Raw genomic sequence first — 12,845 nt, 5'->3', positions numbered from 1 at the left:
CAATAAGATGCTGGCAAACCGAGTAGCAACCAGGTAGATTACATTGCATGATCAAGTTGGTAGTATTCATCCCAGGAACATAACAACAGTTCAATGTATGCAATGAATAAATGTAATACACCACATTAATAGAACCAAAGATAAAAACTACATGACCATCTCAATAAATGCAGAAAAAGCATTTGAAAAAGCCCAAAACTTGTTCATGATAAAATCTCTTCAGAATATGAGAACAGATGGCCTTTATTTCAATCTGATAAAAGCCAACATCATATTAAAGGGTCAAAAATCAAAAGCTTTTATGCTAAAATCAAGAATAACACAAGGATGCCCACTATCACCACTTTTCTCCAATATATTTCTGAAAACATCAGAGGAATTAGACAAAAAGAAAAGGAGTAACAGTAAGAAAGGAAGAAGTTAAATTATGATTATTTACAGATATGATATTCTACATAGAAGACCCCAAAACCTTTACCAAAGAGTGCTACATTTTAATAACCAAATTCAGCAGTATAGCAGGTTACAAAGTCAATACTCAAAAACCAACAGCATTTCTCTACATGAATAACAATCTCATTGAGAGAAAAATTAGAGAAGCCACATCTCTCATAATAGCATCCAAAAAAATGAAATATTTATAAATGAATTTAATGAGGAAAATAAGAGACCTTTACACTAAAAACTACAGTACTCTGAAAAAGGAGATCGAAGACATCAGAAAATGGAAAGATATCCCTTATTCTCAGAGAGGCAGAACCAAACAGTGAAAACAGTCACACTTCCAAAAAATCTTACACAGATTTAATGCAATTCCAATGAAAATATCAAGAGCATATCTCACAAAACTAGAAAAACAACTCTAAAATTTATTTAGAACCAGAAGAGACCTAGAATATGAAAAGCAATTGTGGCAACAAAGGCAAGGCAAGCATCACTCCCTAATTGGAAGTCATATTACAAAGCTACTGTGATAAAAAGCAAAAACAAAAAACAGCATAATACTGGCAAAAACAAAACAAAACGGACCAAAGGATCAATGGAACAGAATAGAAGATCCAGAATCAACTCTAAGCACACTCAGCTACCTGATCTTTGACAAAAATGCCAAACATCTTCACAGGAAGATGGTGTCTTCCCTAAACAATGAGGGGAAAACTAGCTTTCCATATGCCAAAGATTAAACCTACACTCGTATCTCTCACCGTGCACTAAACTAAAATGGAAGGGATCAAAGATCTAAATATTGAAACAGAAACAATCTTCTGGAAGACAAAACAGGTAAAATTCTTGAAGAGAGAGACACAGGCAGACTTTATGCATTCACACACAAAAAAACAAAAATAACAACAAAAAACCCCCACCGCCAATAAAATGAAGAGACAACCCACAGAATAGGAAAACATTTTTTACTAGCTACTCCTTGACAAAAATTAGTATCTTGGGCCAAAGACATAGCTCAGTGGTACAGCACCTGCCTGGCAAGCATGAGGTCATGGATTCAATTCCCAGTACAAAAATCAGAACAAAAACAAAAATAAAAACAACCCCCACCAAAACCAAAATCTAGACTATATAAACAACTCCTCCCTAAATTTAATCAGATCCTCTAAATTTAAAGATTCAATCCAAAATTAGGCCACTAGAATGGACACTTTTTAGATGAAGAAATACAAAGAACAAGTAAGTATATGAAAAAATGTTCAACATTATGGGTCATTTGAGAAATGCAAATTAAAACAACACTGAAATTCCATTTCACTACAGAAAGAATGGTTATCAGCAAGTAACCAACCAATAACAAATGCTGGTAAGGCTTTGGGGAAAACACTGTTGGTAAATTGGCATAACCAATATGGAAATCAGAGTGGAGATTCCTTTAAAAAAAAAAAACCCTAAAACAAAAGATTCCAGCTGTTCCTCTTTTTGGTACCTTCTCAAAAGAGTTAAAAGCATCATACCACAGCCTTCTGAGCTGTGTTTAGAGCAGCACAACTGATAATCGCTGAATCTTAGGCCTAATGACCTAGATGTCCATTACTGGATGAATGGATAAAGAAAATGCAGTCTTTATATAGAATAGAGTCCTACTCTACCATAAAGAAGGATATCTTGAGACATTTTTAGGTAAATGAATGCATCTTGAGATCATGTTTTTAAGTGAAGTAAGTCAGACACATTTGTAATATCACACTGTTTCTCTCGTTTGAGAAACTGAAAGTGCAAATAAGGACCAAAAAAGGGTAACAGAAAATGGGATATAGGAAGAAAACATTCAAATCAGATGGGAAAATGGAAGGGCAGGAAAGAAAAAGGAAAAATATAGAGAACAGAATGAATAAAAAGGAAACAAAACTTTATTAAATGGGGAGGGGAGGAACAGCTGAAGGATGAAAAGGGGAATGGGGAGAAAACAAACTCAGATAATTCAGATACATCATGTAAGGCACAAATTTCCCCAATGATGAATGTAAGCATTATTTATAACAAACATGTACTAGTAAAAAGTACAGTTTTAAAAAAAACAAACAATGTGTTTGTGTGTGTGTATGACCATGTGTCCACATGACCAGATGAGGGGAAATGGGCAAGAGAGAGAAATGGATGCTGGAGGATCTTTTAAGTCATGGCAAAGGAAGAAGAAAAGCATAAGTCTGTAGTTTGGTGTTAGTAAAATTCAACAATTACTTACACAGCAAAGTGCTTGCTTAGTGCCAAAACTATTTAAGAATATTTTCAAAAAGACAGTTTGTGCCTTTAGCAATTATGTCCTAGTTTTCAATTAGAAAGCTAGCAGTGTTCCTAAGGTAGAAGACTTTTTAACTTTTCAAATCAGACTAAAGGAACTGTATTACTTTTACCTTTCCATTTTAGTTCAAATGCTGTCTTGAAATAAAACTCAGGAGTGCTTCAAAATTATTATTTGGGATAGGGAAGGGCAGTAAGAAACACTTTATTTTTCAACTTCAGTAATGTATATGAGATCTAGGCTATTTTTTACATTATTTTTTAATGTGTTATAAATTTAAATTGTTGTAACAAGTATCTTTAAACAGTCACTGTTGATAGGTATTATGATACATACTCCTGCCAGGTGGAGAGTGCATGTCTGTAATCTTAGCACTCAGGAAGTGTGAGTTCGAGGCCAGCCTAGGCTATATAGCAAGACCTTGTTTCAAAAAACAAACAAACAAACAAGCAAACAGATATGTACTCCCAATATGTAATTTATATTTTATATTATCAACATAATAATATTAATATGTATTACTTTAGACTGATAAATTTGGGAACTTTATATTATTATCTAGGGAAGTGCTTCCCAAAGAATATTCCTAGACATATTTACTATTTCAAGGTATTCTTCGAAAGTCAAAGTATGAGGAATACTTTATATTCCATTTCCTAGATTATTATGCACATGTACATATTTGAGACTCCAAAGTCCTATAATAATCTCTACTACTTTGTTTTAAAGCCTTATTTCATACAAGAAAGCAGAGTTTTTACACTGCTTTTTAAATCCTGAGGAATTGCTATGTTTTCCAAGTGTTATCTGGTGGAACAGTCTGAGAAATCCTATTCAGAAAATGGCTAAATTATTCAAGTTATTCAACATATAAACACTGCTTGTAATCTTATTTTTAAAAAGAACCAAATACCAAAAATGCCAACACATGTTCAGAAGTAAGATCCTGGTATAAATTTAATATAAATTTAAAAGAAATACAAAAATCACAGAAAATACAGAAAAGAAGGTAACAGGCCAATTTTAGAAGGATATTCAACATTTATGGGTCATAAAGAAGATCTGAAATTCTGACATGAAAGTCACTAAAGAAATTATGGGGGCTGGGGATTTAGCTCAATGGCATAAGCACCTGCCTTGCAAACAGGCGGTTGTGAATTCAATCCCTGGTACCAATAAAAAAAAAAAAAAAAAAGAAATTAGAGTTTGAATATACTTACCATACAAGGGTTTACAGTGAGTACACTCTTGATAAACTGAAATAGCAGAATGCTAGGTTGTTTAACTGTACTCCTTAGGTCAGTCTCATGTGAAGTGTGTTGAGAATCAGATCCACTGATTACCCATAGATGATAGCCTTCTGCACCCCAGCACTTGAAGGAAAGCAGAGATAAAACATCAGAACAATAAAAGGTTCTCGTTAACCTTTTCTAACTTCAGTCATATCTGAAATAACCAATAACAGTATAATTAATGACTTCTCCAGGTTAAAGGAACCATAAAAACACACAAAGAGTCATGCCTTCCAGGCATATCTTAGCTATTTCCAGAGAAAACCACTATCTATCACTGCCCTTTGTTTAGACTGATGAAAATATTAAGAACTGTCCATAACTTCAATTTAGGATCCCAATCCTAAGAAATACCTACTGTCTTTGGTAACTTCTCCATTACTTTAATTTAGTTGTGTCTCAAGCACAAAGAGCTTCTTTACAGAATAAGATCCAGGTTATCTAGTAGAAGCTCAGCAAAGAATCATCTACAACAGATGCATTTTTTCCCATACAGCAAAGAGTGTTAGATTGGAAGCTGTGAGACTAGCAGCTTCATTCCAGCCTGGCCTTTTGCTATGTTATCTTCACCCAGTGATTTGGTTTCTGAAGGTTTAAGTTCCTCCTCTATAAAGTTCAAAGGTTTAAATAAATTACTCCAGACCCATTCACTTTTAACATTCTATAATTAGATTCCATGATAATTTTTTTTTCATTAGTGATTCTCAATTTGTGGGCTACACTCTAATAGGGAGGGAAAGAGAGTCATGAATAATTGCAAAATTTCAAAAGTTCAAAAGCTTTTTTTAAAAAAGTTCAAAACTTTTGCTGGGCATGCTGGTACACACTCTAATCCCAGCATTTGGGAGGCTGAGGCAGGAAAATCACTGTGAATTCAAGGTACGTTACGGTACACAGTGGACTCAAGGCCAGCCTGAATTACACAGTGAGACCTTGTCTTAAAAACAACAACAACAAAAAAGCTGAAAGTTTTATGCTTTTTTTTGATAAATCTGCACAAGTCAACTAAGAACTGTATAAAGAACAATCTGTTGAGCTAGAATAGCTTTGTGATAATTAGACCAATGTGAGGGGAAAACCAACTAACCAAACAAACGAACAAAAATTCAAGTTTTTTATGCTATGCCAATTTCTTATAAAACTGCTTACCATAGAGTTGATCTTAAGGGGATCTTTTTTGGTACCATCAGATCTATAACTAAAACAGAATAGAAATTTAACTTGATAAATCTTCCAATCACATATAACACACACATTATTTGGCTTTAGTCTTTTTAAAAATCAAATTGATTCTGCTCCTTCAAAATAGAAATATATAGTGCATAAAATAGAATTGGAGCCTAGCACATCTAGGCACATCATTCCAGCTACATTTTCGTAACTTTTAACTGATTTCCTGACAGCATCACATGGCTTGGGGAAGGTGCACTCATTTCATCAGAACAGAGGTTCCAGACAGTATACAAAGACAAGAGAAATACCACCTGCCCTTGTCAACCCTGTGTGTTAACCTACATTGTCCCAATAAGATAATATAGCTTCCTACTTTTTACTACCTATTTATGTACATGGCCTGGCATTCCTATCAGATAAACTACTTTAGGACAGAATTATCTCTGATTCAACCTTAAATCTAACATGAGGCCACCATATACACGATGATTTTTTTCCTCCAATGCTGAAGATCAGTAAATGCATTTTTAAAAAATGAATTGTTAGTTTTAATAGGGTAGATGTTTGGAGAATCAATATAGTCTGAACATGTTAATTCTTCATCTTAGAAACAGTTTTTGGGGAAAGAGTCAAGTAAGGCAAAAGAGTAACTCTACGACCCAAGGCTCCTATATGCATGTACTTATATATGTACATGTATGTGTATACACATATGTGTATGTGTATATATGTTTGGAGGGGTCAGGGAAGTAACAGTGCTATTTTATCTAAAATTTGTTTTTATTGACTTACGCAAAATCTCCTCCAAGTGTACAAATCAGCTGGGCTCCAAACACACTCCATAAAGAAAAGCCTCCATAATCCCATGTCACTATTACAACAGTATTGTCAGGAGACCATCTGATCAATTTAACAGCTCCTGTTTTGTTCCAAATGTCTGTAAAAGCGAAAAGAGTTCAAAATAAATGATTACTTCAGAAATTGTACTTTTTATAAGCCTATTTCTTCAAATCTAAATGAGCAGAAAGGCATGACTAGATCAAATAAGATGAATCCTGTTGGTGCAGTAATATTTTTTTTAAAATGTCACTGGTCTTGCCTGATTTAATCAAAACAATTTCAGCATACAAGTAATTTACAAGAGAAGAAAGGTGTTCTGCTCACTATTAGCTACCACTGTGTATTCTTCAAAATCTGCTTTTGTACAAATCAGCCTCTGTAAAATGGAAATAAAGTTGCAGCAAACACTGTGTCTAGAGAAAAAATATATTCAGGGCTTCACAAAGTCTGTATGATTAGAATGATAAAGTAAAGAGAAAATTTCTATTTATGGCAGTACAACAAATGATAACCTAAATGACTAACCATATTGAAACAATATGGATGTTGAATAGAATATTTAAATAGCTCAAAACAACCAAAAAAACTAGGACATTTTTTCCTGAATGTGCCAAACCCTGGGAACCTTGACTAGTACCTCTCATGACTCACAGTATGTTAGCAAGACAGATACAGCTCAGATTTGCCCAAGTCAAGGTTATATATTCGTGGTATAAAGGAAGAGGAGGAAAACAACAACAAGCCTTGGCCATATAGAAATAAAAGAAACAGTAAGGAAGATTTCCATGTTTTATGTATGGTACTGAATAGAAACTAAAGCTCCCATGATAATCTTCAATCACAAATCAGCTGTCATTCTGAAGTATAATTTATACAATTAATGTGGACTTTAAAAAGTCTCAAACAGAGAACACAATGTAAAGAGTCATTTTGTTGTAAAAAACCCAAATGAGCAGAAGCACAAACAATTTCTTTCCAATTCAAACGCAATATAGATCTTTAAGCATTCACACAAATAGTTTTCAAAAGAAATAACTAGCTCTCAGTCAAAAATCTTAAAATATACAAACAAGTGAAAACCCAAAAAAATAACTCAAAGCAGAAATAGAAAGTCTTCAGCTACTGGAACTAATGGACACAGAATATAAAATAACAATGCTTTTCTGGCAAAAGAGAAGCTTGAAATTAGAAGCAAGATACACACACTAAAAAAATTAAACTTTTTAGAAATAAAATATAACTGACTTAAAAATTCAATGGGCCATTAACATCTTAGACATAACTGAAGAAAGAATTAGTGAACCCAAGCATAAATATAGGAAATTTTCTAGAATGCAGTCTAAAAAAGCAAAAACTTTAAAATCTAGGCTAAAAAACAAATAAAGTCAGGCATGGTGACACATACCTGTAATTCCAGCACTTGGGAGGCTGAGGGAGAGTGAAGGCTCCAAGTTCAAGGTCAGCCTGCACTACATAGTAAATTCAAGGCCAAACTGACTATACAGTGAAACAATGTCTCAAAAAAAAAAAAAAAAAAAAGTACAATGTATATGTGTATTTAATTAGCTTTCCAGAAGAAGAGATTAAAGGAAAGGCAGTAACCAGAGACAATGAATAGGAATTCTTTCACAGTAAGAGGAAAATATCAGATTCAACAAGTCTAAGTTTAAAGCAATATTAAAAAACAAAATCCTTCACCATCTACATGACAGCGAAATTGCAGAATACAAACGACAAAGAAAAGATCTTAAAAGTAGCTAGAAAGAGAAAAAAGACTAACCTTTAAAAGGGGATATAACGTCACTGGAAACATCAGCAATGGAAATCAATGACACTGAAATTTCATATATACATGAAATTTCTTCAGCATTAACATTAATACATATATATTTCTTCACTATATATTTTTTAATGTACAGGAAAAAACCTGCTCAAAATTGTATGCCAAGTTAAACTATTAAATCATAGAAGCAAAACAAACTATTAAAGGCTAAAAATAAAAATAGGTTACTATCATAAAAACTTCACTGAAAGAAATGCCAAAGGATATACTTCAGGAAGAAAATGGTCTCAAGGAGAAGGTATAAATCATTAAGAGATGGGGGGCAAAATTATTGGTACACTTTATATGTGAGTAGCATTAAGCCAAACAAAATCAACAGTTAAATATTCTAATTTTTAACTAAACTCTTAACATGAGACACCTCAGCTTCCTCCTGAAACTGAATTTTATTATTAAATTTGATTAGACTTACAGGGGCACCTCAACTTCTTTTGACTTTTTTCCCCTTAATGTTAGGGAAATGTGTAGTCTCCGAACTATCTTTTGTAATACCGAGAACACATTTAAATCTGTGAGGAGGATAAAACAAAGTTTGGTAAAAGGTTCCCAATCACTAATGCAAATAAAGGCAAGAGTACATTATCAGATTCATAAAACACATAATAATGAAATTACACTACTGTTACAACTCTGGAAAGTCACTGATCTCAACTTAAATGGATTCATTTTATCATCTACCTATTAGATGCCTTTCACTAAGATTAATTAGCTTAATGTAATGAGATATGAACCACTCTACTCAAGAATTATCATAGTTCAGGAGGTTCTTCAACTAGTAAATTCAATGAAGAATTATACATACTAAGAAAGATAATCTATACACAGTACAGTGGAGTATCAGAGCCAATGGTATTTTAACTAACTCATAAAAACAGCTTAAGTTATATGTTGAAATATAAATATACAGTATATTCTCCATGTAGAAATATGAGACATTTCGGGAGGATAGAACAGTGTGAGAAATAAAGGAATCAGACAATATGGAGATATTCAAGGATTTGCACGTATTATAATTTGGTCAAGCTAAGTAAAATTTAAGACTACAGTTCTTGACCTGTGTGTCAAGATATAACAAAACAATGTAGAAAACTTACAGCGTCATGAGATAATTATACTGGACACAATGTAAATACCTAGCTGCAAGCAGTTTACAATTGACATTCATTGTGATGTTATGACTTTGTGAAGATGAGTCTTCAGAAGCTGCTGTTCTGTGAAAACTCAACTTGAAACCAAAAATGTGTGTGGTCATACCTAATCTGACTTAATTGTCCACTAGGCATACATATTCTATTAGGAGAAAAAAACTACGTTTAAGCATGGGTTAAGTGGTTAAGCAAATCTAATTATTTAATAAACAGAACATGTGGTGTTTCTTTTAGTTTAGGAATAACTATATAAAATTACAGAAACAACACAGAATAAGCCAAGAAACCACCACAGGAGGATTTGGCAAAAGGCTTTATTTGCCATATATGTGGAATACATTGTTGGTTGGTTAGTGCATGTCTATTTTTTTCTTTGTATCTTGTTCTTTTCTACTACAAAGAACCAGAAAAAGCTATTGTTTCCAACTTTTGCTTGAAGCCCAAAGTAGCCATCTGATATAGTTATTTCTAAATAAATGGAAGTAGAAGATAGCTAGAGCTGATAGGATGTGGGAATACACCTGGAAATGTTTCTGCTTTCCTGATTTTTTTTAAAAAAAAATGTGCCTTGCTTTATCCTTTCTTTTTGACTGAAACGCTGAAGTAATTCTTGGAGCTCAGGAGTTACCCTGTGATCACGAAGAACAGGTCAAATGAAATCAGTAGCAGCCTGTTTTTAGATTTCTTGCTATTTGAAAAAATAAATCTTACTTGTTTAAGTCATTATAAGTTGGGTTTACTGTTAGTTCAGTAAAAAGCATTTCCAATTACAAAGAATTTAGACTTAATCCTGTGAACAGCAGAGGTTTACTAAAGGACTCAAAACTTTTTTGTTTGTTCTTGGGAACCCAGCATTTAGAACAGTCTAGTACACGGTAGATACTCAGTAAGTATTTGTTAAATACACTGAATTGAAAGGCGTAAAATAACAGCAAATGAAATCAGTTAAGTGATTACAGCAAAATCCAGACAAGATATGTAGAGCTTAAAATTAAGGATAAACAAACTCTAAATGGGTGGATTTTTAAAATCCCAGATTCTTTAGTTATGTAGAAATCTTTTATCATATAGTTGTGTATGTTCTAACAATATTTATTTATAGCATGTATCATTTACTTTAAACTCACCATTTGTTACACATTACATGACTAGTGCAATAGTTCCCAATTTTGCTGGTTTTACTTTCTGTATTTTCAGTTATTTGAAGTCAACTGTGGTTTGAAAATATTAAATGGAAAAATTCAAGAAACAAACAATTCATAAATTTTAAACTGAACACCATTATGAGTAGCAAGGAGAAATTGTGCTCTGTCCTGCTCAGAAAGTGAATCATTCTTTTATCTACTGCATATACGCTGACTACACTATCTGTCCGGAAGTCACTTCGTAGCCATGTCAGTTATCAGGTCAACTGCTGTAATCTCTCAATGCTTGTGCTCAAGTAACTCTTACATTACTTAATAGTGGACCCGAAGTGTATAAGAGTAGTGATGCTGGCAATTTGGCAATATACCAAAGATTAGCCAGAGAACATGTCCCTTAAATTAAAAGGTAAAAGTTATGAAGGAAATAAAAAATAACTGCTGAAGTTCCAAAGTTCTACGATAAAAATGAAATTTCTATCTGTGAAACTGTGGTGAAAAAAAAAGTGTGTGCCAATTAAGCTGTTGCACTTTAAACTGCAAAAGTTAGGGCCACCACATGTGATAAATACACTATTAAAACTGAAAAGCATTAAAAAATTTGTGCATGGAAAACATGAACAGAAAACATTGGGTGACAGCAAAGTATTGCACCAGAAAGCATTGACCTTATCTAAAGAATAGCAAGAATTCCCTGAAACAAATTATAATTAGTCAATTATTCTAAGGAAGGATTTAAACAAACTGTGAATAGGTCTGGACTGAAAAATATAAAAATTACTGGAGACACTGCATCTACCAATGAAGAAGTTGCTCTCACATTCTGGAGAGTTGAGTAAGTTGATAAAGTAGAAAGGATACCATTCACAGCAAGGAAAGAAGCAAAGTTTCTGAAATAAGAAGCCCAACAGAACCTATATTCATAAAAATGCAAATGAAGTATTGAGCAGAGATCATGCAAACTAACTCTGGCATTCAGGGGCAACATCGTACAGCATATGACAAAATCCAGGTATAGTGTACAAAGAACTTACATGCTCTCAAAAACAAAAATTTGAAAGAGAGGGAAAGAAAAAAAAGGCCACATTCACAAAACTTTCATTATAATATGTTATAATTATTCTATTTTACTAGTTTTAACTGTTTAAATTATTTTCATTGTTTTTATAGAGTACAGTGTGATAATTCAATACAGGTATATGATGTATAATTATCAAATCAGGTTATTTCTTATTATGCATATACATAATATATAGGGTTAAGTATTATCCAATTTCAGGCATCCATGGGATGGAAGAGACTCTAAAAAAACAAAAAGAATACTTACCAGGATACTGTTTTGCTGTTAGCTCTAATTTATGAGATAGTAGCATGGCTCCAGTGGTATTATCTATTGTATAAACCTGCACGCAACCACTGTGAAAATAATCCCAAAAAAAAACCCTTTTAGTGAAAAAAGACAGAAAAAAAATTATTATGGAAACTCTGACATTCTGCTGGTATGAGTGTAAAGTAGGACAAAACCAATGTGTAAATAATTTCTCTGTGTAAAGTGATCTGAATTTGGACAAGTGTGTATTCTGTAATCCATCAACTTTATTTCTAGATACAGTACATCCCAGAAATTCTTATCTAATGTTTATTAGGAGACACAAAATGTTCATTGAGCTACTGTATATAATTGCAGGGTTAAAAAAAAAAAAAAGAAAAAGAACCTGAACATACAGCAATGTAAGGAAGAAAAAATACTGGTAAATTCATATAGTACTAATACCATATAGCACTTAAAGGGAAATGAGATTAGCCACATGCATTATTAGCATAGATAGCATTTATTTTTTTCAGTCAAAACATAGTTGTTGAATACATTTGTGGTTAAAAAAAAAAGCAATACGCTTTTCATAGATGAGTAATTGCTCAAGTAGAGAATGGGGAAGGGGCAGAGAAAAGGCTTTGACAGAACTGTCATGTGCTCACTTGCTCCTTCCTTCTTTCTTTTTTTCCTTCTTCCCTTTCTCCCTCCCAGTCTTCCACCCTCTTTTCTTTCTGTGGTGCTGAGGATTGAACCCAGGACCTTGCGCATGCAAAGCAAGAGCTCTACTACTGAGCCACACTCCTAGCCCAGCAATGTGCTATTTCTTATGTTGGATGGTAATCTATATAATTACCATAGTATTTTTTACATATAGCATACTGTATGCTTTCTCTGTATATATATATGCTTCACTAAAATTTTTTTTTACAAAAGACCAGAAACTAAAAACACCAAGTGGGGGAGGGTGTTAAACTGGGGATTAAGCCTAGGACTTTTGCACTGAACTACCTCTCCAGCCATTTTATTTTTTGAGATGGTCTTACAGTAGTCACCCATCCTGAGCCTGAGCAAGAGGCTCACAAAACCTGGTGGAGATCTTGCCTCAAAATAAAAAATTAAAAAAGGACTGGGGATATAGTTCACTGCAAAGGCCCTGAGTTCAATTAGTACTGGGGGTGGGAGACTAAAATATCATGAAAGTAAGAAAAAAGATGTAAGGATTGTTATAGGTGAAAGATAAGTAAACAAAAACCAAACATAATTCATGAATTTTCTTTCACTTGTTAGAACAAAAGAACTATAAAAGAAATTTTGGTTATAACTGGGTTATAGTATGAATTGGC

General features: G+C 33.2%; 1 protein-coding gene across 3 annotated transcripts in view; it reads right to left on the bottom strand.

The window, feature by feature from the left end:
• Positions 1–12,845, bottom strand: part of Ric1 (RIC1 homolog, RAB6A GEF complex partner 1) — a 166,025-nt gene that overhangs the window by 53,276 nt on the left and 99,904 nt on the right. For all 3 annotated transcript variants that reach the window (XM_063250756.1, XM_003472180.5, XM_063250760.1), the window contains exons 8-11: positions 11,515–11,603; positions 6,007–6,151; positions 5,191–5,239; positions 3,970–4,122 (exon numbers count right to left, since the gene is read on the bottom strand). In XM_063250756.1, coding sequence (XP_063106826.1) covers positions 3,970–4,122; positions 5,191–5,239; positions 6,007–6,151; positions 11,515–11,603 — 436 coding nt within the window. The remainder of the gene's footprint in view (positions 1–3,969; positions 4,123–5,190; positions 5,240–6,006; positions 6,152–11,514; positions 11,604–12,845) is intronic.

This window comes from Cavia porcellus, unplaced genomic scaffold (genome assembly GCF_034190915.1).
Source record: "Cavia porcellus strain 051 isolate PalLab524CR breed Dunkin Hartley unplaced genomic scaffold, mCavPor4.1 scaffold_1, whole genome shotgun sequence".
Lineage (NCBI taxonomy): Eukaryota > Metazoa > Chordata > Mammalia > Rodentia > Caviidae > Cavia > Cavia porcellus.
This window is presented reverse-complemented; position numbering and strand designations above follow the sequence as displayed.